Source organism: Ahaetulla prasina, chromosome 2 (genome assembly GCF_028640845.1).
Source record: "Ahaetulla prasina isolate Xishuangbanna chromosome 2, ASM2864084v1, whole genome shotgun sequence".
Lineage (NCBI taxonomy): Eukaryota > Metazoa > Chordata > Lepidosauria > Squamata > Colubridae > Ahaetulla > Ahaetulla prasina.
The window spans coordinates 108,001,193-108,020,734 of record NC_080540.1 but is presented as its reverse complement, the minus strand read 5'-3'; the positions used below and the strand labels follow the sequence as shown (position 1 = coordinate 108,020,734).

General features: G+C 42.4%; 2 protein-coding genes across 2 annotated transcripts; one reads left to right on the top strand and one right to left on the bottom strand.

The window, feature by feature from the left end:
* Positions 1-1,525: 1,525 nt before the first annotated feature.
* LOC131190536 (ovomucoid-like) lies at positions 1,526-14,657 on the top strand. Its single transcript, XM_058167872.1, is given in 6 exon segments — positions 1,526-1,583; positions 2,741-2,763; positions 11,228-11,352; positions 11,836-11,875; positions 12,797-12,924; positions 14,579-14,657. Coding segments are annotated over 6 exon segments (453 nt in total).
* Positions 13,861-19,167, bottom strand: ECHS1 (enoyl-CoA hydratase, short chain 1). Its single transcript, XM_058170958.1, has 2 exons — positions 18,072-19,167; positions 13,861-14,674 (listed from the first exon to the last, which is right to left on the bottom strand). The coding sequence occupies exon 1, from the start codon at positions 19,115-19,117 to the stop codon at positions 18,251-18,253; it is 867 nt and encodes a 288-aa protein (XP_058026941.1). The 5' UTR covers positions 19,118-19,167; the 3' UTR covers positions 13,861-14,674; positions 18,072-18,250.
* Between the last annotated feature and the right edge of the window lie 375 nt (positions 19,168-19,542).

Here is a 19,542-nt window from a genome sequence, read left to right as displayed (position 1 = left end):
ATGAGAAGTGGGTTTTGGTGGGCTTACAAGAGTGCTAAGAAATATTGGAACAAATAATATATTTTGATACAGAAAATATTAAAAATCGATGTCCAATTATAACCAGAGGTTTTTCTTTTAGGTATGATGGATACACAGGTTGAAAGGAAACCTGGGATATTATTCTTATATATGATAACATCAGCCAGACTTCTATATGCACAGAGAATAGATTGTGTGACATTAATGGAGCTGGCTGAGATAGCAAAATTGACCACTTTGATGAAAAACAAAAAAAAATGTCTTAGTTTTGTTTCCATTTGCAAACCTTTTTTGGACTTCTTGCTTTAAAAGGATAGAGATAGAAATGAAATTATGATTTTGGGATTTGATGACTAAATCTGTTTTGATTGTAGAAATATTTTGTAATATTATTTTGTTGGTTACTACGTATGTTTTACATGTTGTGGTTTTATTTTGTTTTTTTCTTGTTACACTTTTAATTCTTCTTTTTCTTGCTTGTCTTTTTTCTAATTTTTCTTTTTCTATTATTCTGTATTTTTATCAGTTTTTGAAATCCAAAGACCTACTAGGTTGCTCTTACTCCAGATGGATGGATGAATGGTAGGTGGATGGATGGGTGGGTGGATGGATAAGTGCCACCAAATCAATATTGACTCTTATCTGTCATCCACTTGCCCCTTTACAGCTCTCAGTAGTACATTCATTGCTAGTGTACTTGGATACATTCCATTTGCAGCTGGCCATCTTCTTCCTTTGTTTCTTTTAACTTTCCCAAGCATTATGGACTTCTGAAAGGAACTGAGATGTGCATAATGTGTTCAGAATATAATAGTTGGACACTGGTCACTAGTGTTTCAAGTGAGAATTTTAGCTTAGTTCTTCTGTGATCCATTTCTTTGCTTTTCTAGCTGTCTGTGATATTACACACCTTCTAGGCCCAAATTTCACATACAATACCACATAGAAATTTAAAGCAGTTATATATAAATAGAAGATTGGACGTAGACATTATATTCTACCAGCGGAAATGCTTCCATCAGGAATTCAATTCAGAACAGTCTCCTTTTTGAAAGAAATAAACCCATTACTTTCAATTCCTACCATGTTTGCAGACCTTAAGGTCAACTTCTTTACTGTTTTGGAAAGATCCCAACACTGAACAATGGATTTTCAATAATGGCTGATATAGGGGAGGGAGAAATGGTGAAAACTACCTCCTTACCCATTTAGCCAGCAAAAAGGCTCAGCTGAACAAAACAACTGTTATTGGACTTAAGCCATCAAGATTTCCTCCTGACTCATATTTTAAATTATTGTGCATGAAAAGAGGAAAGCAAACAAACTACCTTAGGTTACATCATCAAAATTATTTAAGAAGGTCACTGTTAAAGGTCACTGTGATTAAGATGAAGAATGACGTTGCTTTCAGGTATTCTAGCATAAATAGGACTGCAAACATTTGTACTTGGACTGGATAGTGTACTCAAAATCCAGAGAGAACAATATACTGAGTTCACTAGCCATGAAGTTCACAACGACATGTGTGATCCTTTGCCTGGTAAACTGCTGTTTATTTTTAGGTAAGATTCTGATTAATCCCAAATTAATATCTGTAAAAATATAATTAATATACTTATTCCCCTGTACAGGAAGATTATTATATGATTTCACTACTGATGGCAAATGTTATAATTTATTGCTTTATTTTTTTAATAGACCTTAGGTTTATTACAGAAGGGGATGACAGAAATATGAAAAGAAATAGATAAAACCTACAGCAAAATATGGACATTCCAATACATGAAGTGTGCAGGAATTACTTTTTTTGTTGTTTTGAGACACAAGATTCAATCAGCTGGCCTTGATACTGTTTTTTTCTGATAGATGTATTAAAAGATACAGAATGAGATGCCTGGGCTAGTTTTCTTAACACTCATATCATTTCATGCTACAATTTTCTTAAAAAATCACGAAGAAGGTTATTTAAAAAAAACCCACTGATGATTGTTATCTTACATCACAACTGTATCTTAGACAGCATAATTCAAGATAGATAAATTCCAAATATTTAAGCTGAATGCCATTAAAATTGATGACTTGTTGCAGTTTTAAATATTATTTAAATTTCCAGAATTCTTTTAAATACAAGGAGAGAAAAGCAGAACAAATCCCACCATCCTATTCTCCCCCCCCCCCAATCCTAGATCAAGGCTTGTTTAAAAATATATGGAGTTGATTTAACAAGAACAAAAATGGAGAAGGCAGAGATGCCCCATTTCCCTAGATGTAAAGTCCCATAGACTTTCTCTGCATAAGTGCATAATTAAATAGATTGGGGAGATATTCACTTGTTTTACAGTGGCCTGAAAGGCGGGAGAAAACCTGAACAACCAAAGACCTACATGTATGTATGTATGTATGTATGTATATAGAGTTGTGTGTATTTGGTGTATAAATTGGTATAAGTGAAAAGTAAGGTTAATTCAGTGGAAGAAAGATATTGAGAATTTCCTGGACTGGAGAAATGGGAGGTCACAGCAGCAGCAATAGAACTGTCCATTGGCAGACATGGGTACCTGTAGTCCAGACTGAATATCTTGCAAGCTGCTGCCAGAGTCTTTCAGTCAAGACAAGGTTTTCTTAAAATGGCTTGAATTAAGAAGGATAGCATTTTAAATGCAGATAAACCTTTAGTCTTGGCAGCTTTTATTTATTTGCTTATTTTATTATTTTTCAGTTCCTGGGATCTCAGGACATAAGGTCAGTTTATAGTTTGACATATATATTCCAATTTTGCTTAGCAGCTGAATTATGCTCACAGTCATGGAATTAAAGTTTCAGTATTTTGCTATGATTCTTTGTTCTATGTAACAATAAATATAAACAATCTAATGCTTGATGGGCAATTGTTGAAGATGAGACCTTTATGTTTCAGAGCCATTTTCTGTAATTTGCAGTTTGAAATCCTGGAATTAAAATGGTCAGTTTCAATTCTGGTAGCAATAGCAATAGAACTTAGACTTATATACCGCTTCACAGTGCTTTACTGCCTTCTCTAAGCGGTTTACAGAGTCAGTATATTGCCCACAACAATCTGGGTCCTCATTTGAGTAAACCTTGAGCCTGGTGAAATTCGATCTGCCAAATTGCTGTCAGCTGGTCAGTGGTGGGATTCAGTCGGTTCGGGCAAACCAGTAGTGACGACTGCGGGGGGCTCTGCCCACCCACCCAGACATAATGTGCAAGCAAAGAGCATGCGTGGAAGGCCATGCACATGTGCAGAGGCAGCTCACTTGCTCACATTTGCGAACCGGTAGAAAAGGAGAGGTTTTTCTCCCAGCCAGTTGCTGGGTTCACCCTATATTAAAGAGCTGTTGTCACTACCCTGGTCTCCAGCCTCGTTACTTCCAGAACCTAACATTGGCGACGAAGGTGGGATTTCGAGGCTAAGGAGAACCAGAACCGAGCTGAAGCACGATAGACCCGAACCCAGCAAACTCAGGGCAGAAAAGCGGAGATGGCCAGTTACACTCCGCCCGCACCGTTTGACCCGGCCAAGGAGAAATGGGGAACGTATATGACCCGTTTCGAAAGCTTTCTAGAAGCCAACGAACTGCAAGGAGTTCCAGATAACCGAAAAAGGGCTTATTTCTTAAGCCACTGTGGTCCGGAGGTCATTGATATCGCGGAAGCCCTGGCAGAGCCAACACCGTTGCAGTCGGTGTCATGGCCAACTCTACAGACTTTACTAAAAACCACTGACACCAACGCCCGTCCAAATACGTGCGGCGGTTTGAATTCGGAGAGCGAAGGCAGATGGAGGCGAATCCATCGGTGACTACATGGCCGCCCTAAGAAAGCGCCCAAGGACTGCGGATACCGTGACCTAGACGAGGTGCTCCTCGAGCAACTCATCCGAGGGTCAAAGACATCCGATGCAACGGCTGCTAGCAAAGAGCAACCTAATGCTGGCCAACGCCTGGACGAAGCCAGAGCACATGAAATGTCCACCCAAGCGGCAGAGACACTGCAGAAGCCTTCCACCAAGGCGAGCGCAAGGCAACCCGTGCACCAGGAGGAGGTTCAGACCGAATCCGATGGTGAAGATGAGGAAGGGGTCTGCCGAACCGAGAAACGCGACAAAGGGACAGAGATGAATGCGGAAGCTGCGGTGGTCAACACCAGCGCAACGCTGCAAGTTTAAAGACGCGATGCCGGGCGGTGTGGGAAGAAAGGGCACCTAGCTCAAGTTTGTCGAGCGCCCAACCTTCCGCCGAAAATTCAAATCGCCAATCAGAGCGCTGAATCGGCAAGGCGACCCGCGATTGGCTCAAACAAAAAGGCGCGATTCAACCAAACAACTGTGGTCATAGGCGCCCAACCAGTGGAGAAGAAGATCTTCACCAAGCCAAAATAGAGGGAGTACGGTGCCGGCTTGAAGTAGACACGGGATCAGCGATCACCATCATGTCCTGGGACACTTTGGCGAAGTCACTGCCGTCTGTCGCGGCGCCACCTGCAAGCACAACGGCCACGAGTCCACGACTACCAGGGAATCGCATCCCTGTTCGAGGGACCACCTCCGTCCGAGTCGAGTACGGTCCACACAAGAAGACCCTGCCCATCACGATCGCCGAAGGAACTCTGCCCAGTCTGTTGGGACTAGACTGGTTTCGTGCCCTGGGCATGGGAGTGACTGCATCTACAGAAGTGACTGTAACCTGAAAGACATTCTCTTTAACGAGTTCAAGATGTCTTCAAGGACTGCCTGGGCAAGTACAAGGGGACCCCTATTTCCTTCAACTTAGACCCCAGGTAGCCCCCATTAGGCTTAAGGCGAGGAGAGTCCTTTGCCCTAAAACCAAAATCGATAAGGAGCTGAACAAGCTCATAAATCAGGGATTTTGGTGCCAGTCGATCACGCAAAGTGGGAGACGCCAATCGTCACCCCAATCAAACCGGACGGGTCAATTAGAATTTGCGCTGACTACAAGGCGACGCTTAACAAAGCCTTACAGAAAAGCGCTTACCCGTTCCTGGTGCAACACTTATTGCACTCTTTGGGGCAAGGGCAAGTCTTTGCAAAGTTAGACTTGGCCCAAGCCTACCAACAACTGCCAGTACGCCCGCACAGCCGAAGCCCAAACGATTGTAACGCACAGGGGGGCCTTCAAGTGCACCCGGTTGCAATTTGGGGTTAGTGTGGCACCAGGGCTGTTCCAAAACCTAATGGAACGACTACTGCAGGGGCTCCCAGGGGTAGTTCCCTACTTCGATGATGTCCTAATTTCAGGGGAAAACATGGAGGAATTGGGGGAGCGGTTAAGAAAGGTTTTGGGCATTTTCCGGACAGCCGGATTAAAAGTCAAGGCAAACAAATGCCAGATAGGGGTCGAATCCGTCGATTTCTTGGGCTACCGGATAGACAAGAAAGGAATTCACCCCACTGAGAGCAAGGTTAAGGCAATTAGGAAGGCTCCAGCGCCCAAAAACAAAGCAGAGCTGCAGGCATTCCTGGGATTGGTGAATTTTTACGCGGTCTTTTTAAAGAACAAAGCAACCGTTGCGGAACCGCTGCATAGGCTCTTAGGAAAAAATACTGTTTGGTCTTGGGGAAAGTCGGAAAATAGGGCTTTTGAAGCAGTAAAGAACCTGCTCTCAAGTGATAGCCTGCTCATCCAATATCACAACTCATTACCCCTAGTGCTGGTTTGCGATGCCTCCCCTTATGGGGTGGGGGCTGTACTCAGCCATAGACTTCCAAAGCGGCACAGAAGCCCCTATAGCTTTTACTCTAGAACGATGTCCTCCCAGAGACTACAGCCAGCTAGATAAAGAAGCACTAGCCATTGTGTCAGGGTTAAAAAATTCCACGAATATGTCTTTGGGCGGAATTTTGAAATCGTGACTGACCACAGACCGCTACTAGGATACTGGCTGGCGATCGCCAACGCCTGTGGCACTTTCCACGACTGACCCGATGGACTATATTCCTAGCCGCTTATTCGTACAAGCTGCAGCATCGACCAGGAAAAGAAGTGGGCATGCAGGCGTTAAGCGATGCCCACTACCAGGGGCAACCGAGACCCCACTCCGGGGGCGCCCATCTGCTTATTGACTCTTTGGACTCTGGCCCAGTCACATCTAAGGAAGTGGCTCGGCATCATACCGACATTGTGTTAAGGACTGTACTCGGTTGGGTACAGAGAGGGTGGCCGCCGCCGGGCGAACAGTTCAAAGAATTTGTTAAAAAACGAGATGAGCTCTCGGCTCAAGGGGGGTGCCTGTTATAGGGTGATCGTGTAATAATTCCTGATAAATTAAGGGGAAAGGTATTGGACCTCCTCCACGAGGGTCACCCAGGGATCGTAAGGATGAAGGGGTTAGCTAGAAGCTATGTGTGGTGGCCACTCATGGACGCAGAGATTGCTGAGAGGGTAGGGAAATGCCAGGCTTGCCAAGAGTCCAGACCTCTACCCCAACGGCCCCAGTCAGGAATGGGAAAAGCCCCAAGGGCCCTGGTCAAGAATCCACATTGATTTTGCTGGCCCTTCCACGGCCAAACGTTCCTAGTGGTTGTTGATGCATTCTCTAAATGGTTGGAGATCATACTCATGAAATCCACTACGGCCGAGCAGTAATCGCAGCCCTGCGCCACCTATTTGCAACTCACGGGTTGCCGGACACTCTGGTGTCCGACAATGGGCCCCAATTCACGGCAGCCCAGTTTGAAGAATACCTGGCAGAGGAGGCATCCGACATGCCCTCTCTGCGCCTTTCCACCCTCGTCGAATGGCCTTGCAGAGCGTTCCGTCCGGAGCGCTAAGGAGGCATTGTCCAGGCTCAAGCCAGGTGACTGGCAAACAAAGATAGACTTTTCCTGGCCGTTCAGCACAGAACCCCAAGCACGGCCACCGGGAAAAGCCCAGCCGAATTACTAATGGGACGGAAACTCCGGTGCCCACTTGACCGTTTGAATCCCCATTACACACCAGAGGGTTACAAGGGGGAACTAGAAAAGACAAGGGAAATGAGCATAGGCGACCGGGTGTGGGCCCGAAACTATGGGGACGGCCCTAGTTGGTTCGCAGGACAAATAATAAAGATAACCGGCCCAAAATCGTACGTGGTAGAGCTACCAGACAACCGAGTGTGGAGGCGCCACATAGATCAGATAAGGAAACGAATAACTGATCAAACCGAACCAAATGAAACAGATCATGACCAATACCAATTTGAATTCACAGCTGACAATGACCCGGGGGAGGCGCAAGACTTAGCTGAGGTCCCAGAGTTCCAGCGACGCCATCAGGTTCCCGAGGGAAACAGCAGGGAAAGGTTCAAAAATAATCCAAGGCCGGAAGGCCAAGAAAAGAGTCGGCCAATAATCCGGAGCCCGTTGGCTCAGAGAAAGAGCTGGGAGGAGAAACAGCCCTCCGACCAGCTCAAAACACCACCCAGAACTGAACCGCGCAGGTCAGAAAGAACTAGGAGACGCCCAGGTTATTTGCGTGACTACGTCGAAAAATAACATGTAAATAAATATGTAAATAGAGGCAAAGTGTTTTCTGGGAGGGGAGGAGTGTTATGTATTCATGTTTGTACCTTTAAATATTTGAGCGGGAAATCAGCACGTTGCTGATTGGACGAAGCCTCCAGTAGAACTGTATAAAAGGAGAGGTTTTTCTCCCAGCCAGTTGCTGGGTTCACCCTATATTAAAGAGCTGTTGTCACTACCCTGGTCTCCAGCCTCGTTACTTCCCGAACCTAACAGATAAATTCCAAATATTTAAGCTGAATGCCATTAAAATTGATGACTTGTTGCAGTTTTAAATATTATTTAAATTTCCAGAATTCTTTTAAATACAAGGAGAGAAAAGCAGAACAAACCCCACCATCCTATTCTCCCCCCCCCCCAATCCTAGATCAAGGCTTGTTTAAAAATATATGGAGTTGATTTAACAAGAACAAAAATGGAGAAGGCAGAGATGCCCCATTTCCCTAGATGTAAAGTCCCATAGACTTTCTCTGCATAAGTGCATAATTAAATAGATTGGGGAGATATTCACTTGTTTTACAGTGGCCTGAAAGGTGGGAGAAAACCTGAACAACCAAAGACCTACATGTATGTATGTATGTATGTATGTATGTATGTATGTATGTATGTATGTATGTATATAGAGTTGTGTGTATTTGGTGTATAAATTGGTATAAGTGAAAAGTAAGGTTAATTCAGTGGAAGAAAGATATTGAGAATTTCCTGGACTGGAGAAATGGGAGGTCACAGCAGCAGCAATAGAACTGTCCATTGGCAGACATGGGTACCTGTAGTCCAGACTGAATATCTTGCAAGCTGCTGCCAGAGTCTCTCAGTCAAGACAAGGTTTTCTTAAAATGGCTTGAATTAAGAAGGATAGCATTTTAAATGCAGATAAACCTTTAGTCTTGGCAGCTTTTATTTATTTGCTTATTTTATTATTTTTCAGTTCCTGGGATCTCAGGACATAAAGTCAGTTTATAGTTTGACATATATATTCCAATTTTGCTTAGCAGCTGAATTATGCTCACAGTCATGGAATTAAAGTTTCAGTATTTTGCTATGATTCTTTGTTCTATGTAACAATAAATATAAACAATCTAATGCTTGATGGGCAATTGTTGAAGATGAGACCTTTATGTTTCAGAGCCATTTTCTGTAATTTGCAGTTTGAAATCCTGGAATTAAAATGGTCAGTTTCAATTCTGGTAGCAATAGCAATAGAACTTAGACTTATATACCGCTTCACAGTGCTTTACTGCCTTCTCTAAGCGGTTTACAGAGTCAGTATATTGCCCACAACAATCTGGGTCCTCATTTGAGTAAACCTTGAGCCTGGTGAAATTCGATCTGCCAAATTGCTGTCAGCTGGTCAGTGGTGGGATTCAGCCGGTTCTTCTGGTTCGGGCAAACCAGTAGTGGCGACTGCGGGGGGCTCTGCCCACCCACCCAGACATAATGTGCAAGCAAAGAGCATGCGTGGAAGGCCATGCACATGTGCAGAGGCAGCGCACTTGTTCACATTTGCGAACCGGTAGAAAAGGTAAGTGAATCCCATCTTTGCAGCCAGTGATCAGCAGAAGTAGACTGCAATACTGCACTCTGACCACAGCACCACCACGGCTCTTAGAACTTATAGTAGAACATATGCAACCATGCCGCTTAAAAGAACAGAAGAGCAGGCCAAAAGGAATGAAAGGAGGAATAGAAGAACAGGATTTTAGAGTTAAAAGGGTGCTATATTGAAGCTAGAACATCAAGCCTCCCTGCTCAGTGCTGGAACCCAAATTAAATCTTTCCAGATAGATGGCTGTTCACCATCTTTCAAAGTAATTGATTCCCATGTGCCATTCTACTGTTGCAAAGCTTTCCTCAAAATAAAATGAATCTGTCTTCCTGCATTTGGGAAGAACCACGCAGGTACAGGTTTGGAAAAAAAAATACACTATTTCTGCAGGGAGAGAAAATAAATTTGACCTTCTTCAGGTATTTGAAAAATGCTATTACAAAGCATACCATCACCAGCCCAATTCCAGTGTTCTTGTCTCAATTCTAAACAGTTCCTTTAGCTTTTATATGTTCTATATCCTTTTTCTGGATTTATTCTAATTTCTGTAAAGTTGGGGACTCAGAGTTAGATATTACTCAAGGTGAGTTCTGGCCAAAGCAGAATAAAGTACGGAAAGATTATTGCTTGTGATTTGGAGTGATACTTCCATTGAGGATATCTGATGGAGAGCAGAAGAAGCAGGATGTCACAAAGAGAAGCCACCCACTTTGGCTTCTGAACCATCACTGTTTCCTATAGTTCACCTACTATGTGACCTTGGCAGCAACACTCACTAAAGAAGATTGCTGATCTTTAGTGTCAAAGTTGCATGCTGATCTTTTAGTTTAGTTTAATTTATTTAGGAGCTGCTGTGGCCTAGAGGTGGAGCTCTTGCCTCACAATCAGGAGGTTGTGAGTCCAATCCTAGGTAGAGCCCAGATGCAGATGCTTAGGTAGGGGGTTGGACTAAATCAGTGGTCACCAACTGGTGGTCCATGGACCACAGATGGTCCGTGAGAAAATTTTGGTGGTCAACAGAAAAATTATTTGCATTTTTTATATTGCACTAAATCAGGGGTCCTCAAAACTATGGCTCCTGGGCCGGATACATGCAATGAACGTTTGTGTTGATGCAGAGAGTCTCCCCCTTCTGGGTCTTTTTGTGCGGGTCAAAGGGGGGCAGAAATTCCAACTTGGGTCTGCTTCAGCCTCCTGGTGCAGGGCTTTGGGCGAAGGTTGGAGGGAAGTGCCACTGGTGGTGAAGAGCCGGAGGGCCTTGTTCCAGTGGGCCTGGAACTGGATGACCATGACAGCCCACTGAGCCTTCAGGCACATACCTGGTCTTGCACTCACGCAGGCCTTCCCTCTGCTTGGAAAGCCTATGCTCATAGTCCTCAGAGAGGTGCTTCTGCTGAGCCTTCTTCTTGGTCAGATCCAATTTGAACTGAGCTGTTTTGCCAACTCTTTCTCAGGGTGGCTGCTTAGTTCCAACAACTGCTTCCTGTTGGGGCCCTAAGGAGCCCTGGTGGGGAGGTGAGGATTGGCTGGGAAGAGAGGGGTGAGTAGAGGCTGGCGAGGCGCCCCTCAACATGAGTGACATTGAGTTGGCCGCACCTACCCAGTCACATGACCACCTAGCCATGCCCACCCAGCTGGTCATTAGGCAGATCATATAAGTGGTCCATAGGATTTAAAATTATGAATTAGTGGTCCCTGAGGTCCGAAAGGTTGGTGACCCCTGGACTAGATGACCTGCAAGATCCCTTCCAACTCTGTTACTCTGTTAAAAAAAAAGTGGCATGTTTAGAGAAAGAAGAACTGTTGCTGTTATTTTAACAAATTACTACTTGTCCTCTAAATGTGTATTATTGGCTTCTTTCCACAACAAGTTAGTCCATTGTGCCACATTCCAGTTAAATCATTAATAGTTAACCACATTCCTTTTAACTCAGGTAGCCCTTAAAATAAAAAAACAAAAGAGAAAAACAGATTCCTAAAGCAAATAGCACATGCCCTTTTGGGCTTTCTTCCAAAATTAGCAGGGACATTAATTCAGCAAACTTTGCTTTTCTGAAATATAAATAACAAAGAAAAAGGGACTCCTATTGCAATCTGATTTCTCCTTATTTATTTTGCAGATTATTTGCAACCAATATCCAAAAGATAAAAAAGAACAGTATGATTGTCTTCCTATCTATGATCCAGTGTGTGGAACAGATGGCAAGACTTATTCTAACAAATGTGAATTATGTTCCAAAATCTTGTAAGTGCTTCCATCTTTCCTCTATTTAAACACAACAGCACACTAGTTAAAAAATGGCATTAGCCTCCAGGATAAAATAAAAGAGCCAAGCATCTAGAAAATTTAATCTACAATCTAATGCAGAAATTCATGTTGATTTATATTTTAAGGGGCATCTGTAGGTCACAACTCAAAACAGAGTTTGTGTAATCCTCTATTTACCTACATTATTTAACTAAACAATGTTTGAGTTATGTGAAGACTGATCCTCAGCCTTATAAAGGCCATGGGTATATCTCTTCCCATTTGGTAGCAGAAGGTAAAAAATGGGGGGGAACACTTGACCTGTTTGGATACTAACTAACATAGTGGTAACCATTAGCATAAGAGAAATTTCTTGAATGTAAAACAATGCCTAGAATATGCATTGCTAATTTTTAAAATGTTGTCTATCTTACTTTGAAACTCGACTGTCAGATTTGCTAAATTCAGATCTTTTTTTAGAAGTTAACCCAAACTAGACATGGCACATGAAGGAGAATGTGTAAGTATTACTATTATGTAATTTAAAATTGAATTATATCTCATTCTGATGTGAAACATGTTTTTCATACACACACGCATACACACACACAGACATATATACATCTTATTTCAGGGTTCAAAAAAAATAAGATGGGCTTATTTTCAGGGAAACATGGTATATATACACACACACATTCTACATGGCGCTACTCTTGAAGAGTATTTGGAAGCTACAATTGGTCCAAAATGCAGCAGGACAGTTTTAGAGGCCTCTAGGGTGGCATACATAATACCACGGTTACATGAGCTGCACTGGCTGCGATCTGCTTCTGAGTGCAATTCAAGGTGTTAGTTATTACCTTTAAAACCCTCTATGACATGGGTACAAGGTACCTGTGGAACTGAATTTTCCCAATAGGATCCACTTGTCCCACTTTTGGCTATGGGATCCAGAAATGGGTTTGTTTATTTACTAGTATTTATTTATTTGGCTCTTGTTCTTTGGAACATCTTGTCACAGATGATAGGATCCATTCTCTCTCCTTTAGCTCATAAAGCCTTTAAAAGCCAGCTATGATGGCCGACATGAGGTCTATTGGCTGGAAATGGTTGATACACTGACAGAGAGTCTAATCTCTCCCCTCCATACCCTTATTTTTTAATTTGTTTTCTTTTTTGTAATTTTAATCCATTTTTATATTTATAATTATTGAATGTTTGTTTTATCTGGATATTAAGACCCTCAGAGTGGCCTGGGCTATGAAATGGGAGCAAATAAATTTGATAAATGAACAAAATACATATAAATAAAATTATGAGCCCATAAGGGGCCCAGTATGAAGGAAACAGGAAAGCAGATCTGGACAGCTGTCTTCTCAGATTGTTCAAAATAAGCCATACCAAAGAGCATTTGTTAAAACTGTCTGGAACATCTTTGTAGGTTGACTGCAGTAAATATCCACAACCACAAAAGGGCACGGCTCCAGACTGCCCACGAGATCATGTGCCAGTATGTGGCACTGATGGGAAGACTTATCCCCACCTGTGTGTCTTGTGTGCTAGAATCTGGTAAGCTCAGCGAAAAACAAAACTCAACTGAAAGAAACATTAGACAATGAGTGTTGTACATATACAGTAAGTAGCTTGCCTTTCCAAATGTATGGTCCCATTATGTTGTATTTACCTCTCATTCCCTATTCTGAGCATAGCTCTTTATCTGTGTAAAGTTCAGGATCAGTTGCAGCATGCTCAGCCAGGCATTGGCTGCGTCCAATTTTGAGAGGAAAATGTGGTGAATGGCATCAGTTGCCAAGTGTAGTCCTCATTTTCATTTCCCACCATGCTGGCTGCATCAGTATATAGCATTAGGAGAAATTAAGAAATGGCTGACTCCAGCCAACAGCAACAATAGGGGCTTAATTTTTTCATTGGCCCTTTCATTCTACCATTGCTATCTTGCCTGTCCACTACCACTCTTCTTTTCTTTATATGGTGAATGGTAGGGAGCAAACCCTTTTCCTTCTGTTCCCTGCTTGTATAACAGCTGTTATGGTATGTGCAAATAATTGCTATGCTTGACAGTCACATTAGGCTGCAGCTCTATTGACTAGTGGCATAGGTATCACCTTTGAGAACAGATATCCATATAGGGCAGTGGAACAGTTAGTGGTCCAGGATCACTACTCCAAAAGGCCACTCATACTCTGGCATTGATCCTGTCTAGAAAGCTTTTTGAAATTTTAAGTAGCTGTATTTTTCATCATGAATATGTGATTAATGTGATTTAGCCTCCTAAAATTCTGTCCTTGGCCTATACCTAACTGGTCAGATTCTGAAGAACGGCTTACAAACTTGCCTAACTTCCTCAAACTGAGTTACAGTTTCTCAAATCAAGACTTAGTGAATTAATCATGATGAAGTGGATTTACACAGTACATTAAGCCAAACACCACATTATGATGTAGAACGCTAAATAAAGGAGGAATATCACACATAGTCATTGGTTCATGCATGGTTTATTGAAGTAGCCAGATTCTTGCATAAAAATAATACATTTAAGTTTATAAGCTATAATAGTTGATTTCAAAATCACGTTTTTTTTTAAAAAAAATTACAGTATCGCTTAAGGCAGGGGTGTCAAACATCAAGGCAGTTTCACACTATGTATCTGGACTTTTCCCCCCCTTCACTAAACTGGGCGTGGGCATGGCCAGTGCATGATGCATCCAGCCCATGGGCTGGAAGTTTGACAACCTGGGCTTAAGGCAATAGGTGAATGCTATAAGAAACCTGATCACCAGTTCACTGTTCTATATAATTTATATCAGTTCATTATTTTATATATATAAAACATATAAAGCATTTTCTTTATGGAATTACCTCCTGAAATCTGTTAAGCAATTAACCCAGTCACTATTTTACCATTAGATAATAAAATTGTTGTTTTTAACTAGAACTATTCCTTTCTTCCTTCCTTCCCTACCCTTTCCTTCCCTTCCCTCCTTCCTTCCTTTCCTGATTGAATCTTATTGTAAGTTTTTAATTTAGATGCCATTATTTTATGCTATGCTTTGGGGATCATATAGCCAAAAGGTGAAATAGAAATATTTTTAATCTTCAAGCACTTTCTATATATCATTTCAATTAATATAATCCCTGTAAAATGGAGCGGTACAGTTCTAGGCTTTAGTCATTCACACAAATTACTTCTCTGCTGTTACAGGACAACTGGACATAAAATTGGCGTACGTCATGAAGGAGCATGCTCCAAAAAGGTATATCCAATCTGTCATATTGCATGAATCTCCAGTAGATCTACCTAGGATAGAAAATGGCAGAATATCAACTTTGATCACAGATTTAAAAATGTACTCATATGCCATGAGTTTCTAAATTTTTAGCAGTATTGATCTGAGAAACAGCTAGTTTGGTGTTAAGGCACTAAGCTAAAAATCAGAAGAAAGGAGAACCAGAAACCTTAGATATGAAGCCAGGTAGGTGACTTTGAGCCAGTCACATTCTTTCTCAGCCTTAGGAAGAAGAAAATGGCACTCCCTCTCTTAAATCTTGCCAAAACACCTACAGAGTAGCTCAGGCAGTTGTGAAGCGTAAAATTGACTCAGAGGCGTAAAAAATATGGTAAAAAATATTGAAGAAGTCATGTTGATATGAAAAATAAGGAGGTGGTGGCACAAATAAAAATTAATGGGACACAGAGCAGATTTACCCAAAACTACTATATCTCTACTACTATTGGGATTTTTTTACTTGCAAGTATCAAGGAAAAAAGCATAAATGCAAATGCATTTTTTTAAATTAAAAAAAAATGCTTTCTTAGTAATGAGGATTTCTAATAGTTTTCTCTTTTCTTGTTCCTTCCTTGTATTTAGGAATAGAAGACCAAGTGCTAAGTTGAATGGAACATCTTTAAAGAATGAAAAAGGCTTTGGAAACAACTCTTGGTCCAGTGTCTATCTAATTAGCAATAAAAAAAGCTGTTGACTTGCAAATTCAAACATACCTTTAATATCTCTTATTTCTCTGAATAAAAAGTTAAACCTAAGTGATAAACTGATGTTTTACATTGACGCAACTAACATAACTGTGTGCAGCAGGAAGGTTAGCAACAAAATGTGAGTCTCTACATAAATTTTGTCCAAGTGTGTGATGTTGTGATTCAGATATGGAAGAGAGAAGCTTGCATTGTGATGTCACACATTTAGTCATATATATAAATTTTTCAAAGTGGTTCTATGATTATAATTTAGACCAGTTCAAAAAGGACAAAAAGGTCAAAAGAAAATTGTTTTTCCTCATATCATAAACTAATATTGGTGTCAAAAAGACTACAGGTTGTAACGTTCTACAGCAGGAGTGTCAAACTGGAGGCCTGTGAGCCAGATGCATCATGCGCAGGCCACGCCCACCCTGGCTCCACAAAGGCAAAAAACTCTGTGATACATCACATGACGCGATTGAGTTTGACACTCGTGTTCTACAGTATAGAAGCAAAATGGCCTATTAAAGTTTAGACAACAGTCTGACTATGCATATGAAGAATGGAAATGTGTTATCGGTGGAGAGTCTTAACTATATGGTCTGGATAGATTCATGTGAAAGTAAATGGGCTATTCTACTTGGTCCCAAGTTGATCAGGGCTTTCGGTTTAAGTTCACCATGTTGAGGTAAATATACTATATTTTACTAAGAAACCTGATTTCTGGACATTGACCAGTTTTCCTAACTTCCATTTCAGTTCATAAACAATAGCTGAATAGTTTCACAAGTACTGGCTGTCCTTGACTTACAATAGTTCATTTAGTGACTGTTCAAAGTTACAACAGCACTGAAAAAAATGACTTATGACTGTTTCTCACACTTACGACCGTTGCAGAATCCTTATGGTCATGTGATCAAAATTTGAATGCTTGGCAACTGACTCATATTTATGGCGGTTGCAGTATCCCAGGGTTTTGTGACCTTCTGGCAAGCAAACTCAATGGGGAAGCCACATTTACTTAGCAACCGTGTTAGTAACTTAACTGACTCAGTGATTCACTTAACAAGAGTGGCAAGAAAGGTCATAAAATGGGGCAAAACAAATGTCTGAACAAATGTCTCACTTAGCAACAGAAATTTTAGGCTTAATTGTGATTGTAAGTTAAGGACTACCTATACATACAATAACAGGGTGAAAGACTATAATACAGTATTAAAAAACACCAAGAAACAGTGAACCAGCTATCAATATCCCTTCTACAAGAGAATTGATACCATCGCCTCTGGAAATCTGAGAAAAAGCCAGGTCTTCATGGTCTTCCAAATATTTCCAGGGTTGCATTTGCTCTAATTTCCAGGGGTACGCTGTTCAGAAAGTGTAGCAATACCCTGAGAAAGGAATCACACCCAGAACAAGCCTTCCCTTCCAGCTCTTCTTGAGGGGGCAATCCATTTGAAATAGCTGTCAGATATCCCGATGTTGTCAGACCCAGGTCGAGATATATTAGGTTTTAAATGTGACAACTGGCACCTTGAATTGTACCCAAAAAGCTTACTAATAACTCTTGCAGTGCAACTCTTGCAGTAGAGGTGTCATTTAGACAAATCAGGTTTTGCTCCTAACTATTGAGGTTTGTATCTTTTGTACCAGATGTAGCTTTCAGTGTTCTTCAGGGACAACTCGATCTAAAGTGCATCGCAGTGAGTTCTACTGAGAGGTCACCAAGCCATAACTATAGCTGAGCAGGACCAATCCAGAACAAGATTGCCTTCCAAGACAGAAATGGCCTACACATGGCTTTGTGAACTAAAATACATTACTTAGTGTTACAATTTATTATACAGATTATTCCTAAAATTATAGGGCAAAAAAGCAATGGCTGATGCTCTAGTGCTGAAATTCAGAGACGGTTCTATTAGCTATCTTGGGCAAAAAGCTTTTAAGAGCAGCAGTAAAGAGAAATATGATGTTCACTATTGGAGTAAGCAACTCCCCTTTTACCTCAGTTACTCCTGAATATATCCAAATAAAACTATTTGTTAAAAAAAAAATTAGATGAAAGGCAGACCGGGCAAGGGATACAATCTATTTTTAAATGACATCATTTTATTAAGTGTTTATTGCAATCAGTGGAGTACGTGAGAATACTGTTTTTGCATTTTTCATTAGCTTATACGATTAACTTTACTGTCATTTTTTTTCTGCGAACACATTGTCACACATTAAAAATTAAAATTCTGATGCCCGCTCTCAAAAGACAATAAGTCAAAATGTTGAAAATCCACCTAAACAAACAGCACTATCCAGAACAGAATGTTTTAACTAAGTTTCTGTTGCAATGACACAGCAGTTTCTCACTTACTGGTTTGTTATTAACTCTAGTTTATGAAGCTCTTCCATTGATGCACCAGCATATTCTTGATTAGAACTGAGCTTAGGGACTTTTTAACCACACGCAATCACACCAGCTTCTATGGGATAGCGGTAGCTAAAGCTCAGATTTATCACCAAGTTAAAAGAATTATGGATAGATCAATCCATCTTCTAGTGCCGTACTAACTATTCCTTTCACCTTAAATTTTTGCCCATTTACTGTGGACACAAAAGCTTCCATTTTTATGTAATCCCAGGCATTCTGCAAAGATCACTTTTAAGGGAAATTGGGTTAATTTTATTTTGAATTACCACCTTTCCAAAGAAATTGATTTTTGCCCACCATGGTGCCAATAATTAGAGCTGGGACCACTTTCTGGCAAGGAGACAGCTGTAATTTTAGGGTCCAGAGACTGCAAATCAAAGGCCTCTTTTGGCAATACTGTCTTCTATAAAGGTAATTGCATTCCTAGCCCACCACCGTCTCTAGCCCTCCTCCCAAAAGGCTACACGTGGGAGGAATTAATGGTCTTTAAACTTGGCTTCTCTCTTCTCCACAAAGGCGTTCATCCCCTCTTTCCGGTCCTCCGTGGCAAAAGTGGCGTGGAAGAGCCTCTTTTCCAGCCGGCTGCCCTCGGCTAAGGTGAGCTCGAAGGCGGCGTTGACCGCTTCTTTGGCCATGGCGGCCACCAGCTTGGAGTGGCGGGCGATCTTCTCCCCGCAGGCGATGGCTTCGTCCAGCAGCTTTTCCACCGGGCAGACTTTACTGACGAGGCCGGCCAGCTTGGCTTCCTGGGCCGAGATCCGTTCCCCGGTCAGGACCATCTCCATGGCCAGAGACTTGCCGACCGCTCGGGTCAGCCTCTGCGTCCCGCCGGCGCCCGGGATGGTACCCAGCAAGATCTCCGGCTGCCCGAACTGCGCCTTCTCGCCCGCGTAGATGATGTCGCACATCATGGCCAGCTCGCAGCCGCCGCCCAGCGCGTAGCCATTGACGGCGGCGATGACCGGCTTTCGGACGCTGGCCAGGCGGTTCCAATGGGCGAGGAAGTTGCCGCCGTAGCACTCTTGGAAAGTCCGGTGCTGCATCTCTTTGATGTCGGCGCCAGCGGCGAAGGCTTTCTCGCTGCCCGTCAACACGATGGCGCCCACGCCGGGGTCCCGCTCCAGCGCGTCCAGCGCTTCGTTCAGCTCTTTCATCAGGTCGTCGCAAAGCGCGTTCAGGGCCTTCGGGCGGTTCAGCTGGATCACCGCCACCCTCTGCCCGGCTCCCTTCTTCTCCACCAGCAGGTGCTGGAAATGCGCCGTGGCCGCCGCGCCCAGAAAGCGTCGGGGCGGCCGAGCGGCCATAGCCAAAGACAGACGGCGAAGGAGCAGCGCGGTGGCCATGCTGGCGAGGGCAGCAGGACGCAGGGGACCCAGTCCAAAGAGTGTACTTCCGGTTCCCGAGTGATGCGGTCCGCCATATGCGGGGACAGTTTCACCGGGCACCGCCCACTTGCTCTTCATTGGATGCTCTCACGAAAGCACCGTTGTTGCTGTTCAATGAAAGGCATTCTACTAAACCACTGTTCACCTCAATAAAAAACAAAAAGAAAAAGCAAGCAAAATGCATAAATCTCTTTGTCCAAAAATTCCCTCTGCGGGATTTTTAAAAAAATGTTCTGACCATTGTTTTCAGATCAAGCATTTACACAAGAACCCGCGTCGAGGTTTAAAGGATCAAGAATTTTTTTAAAAAAAAACTTCTTTTGATGCAATGCTATGAGTTTCAAGTAAAAGCGAAACGAAAACGAAGATGCAAAGAGCTGCAA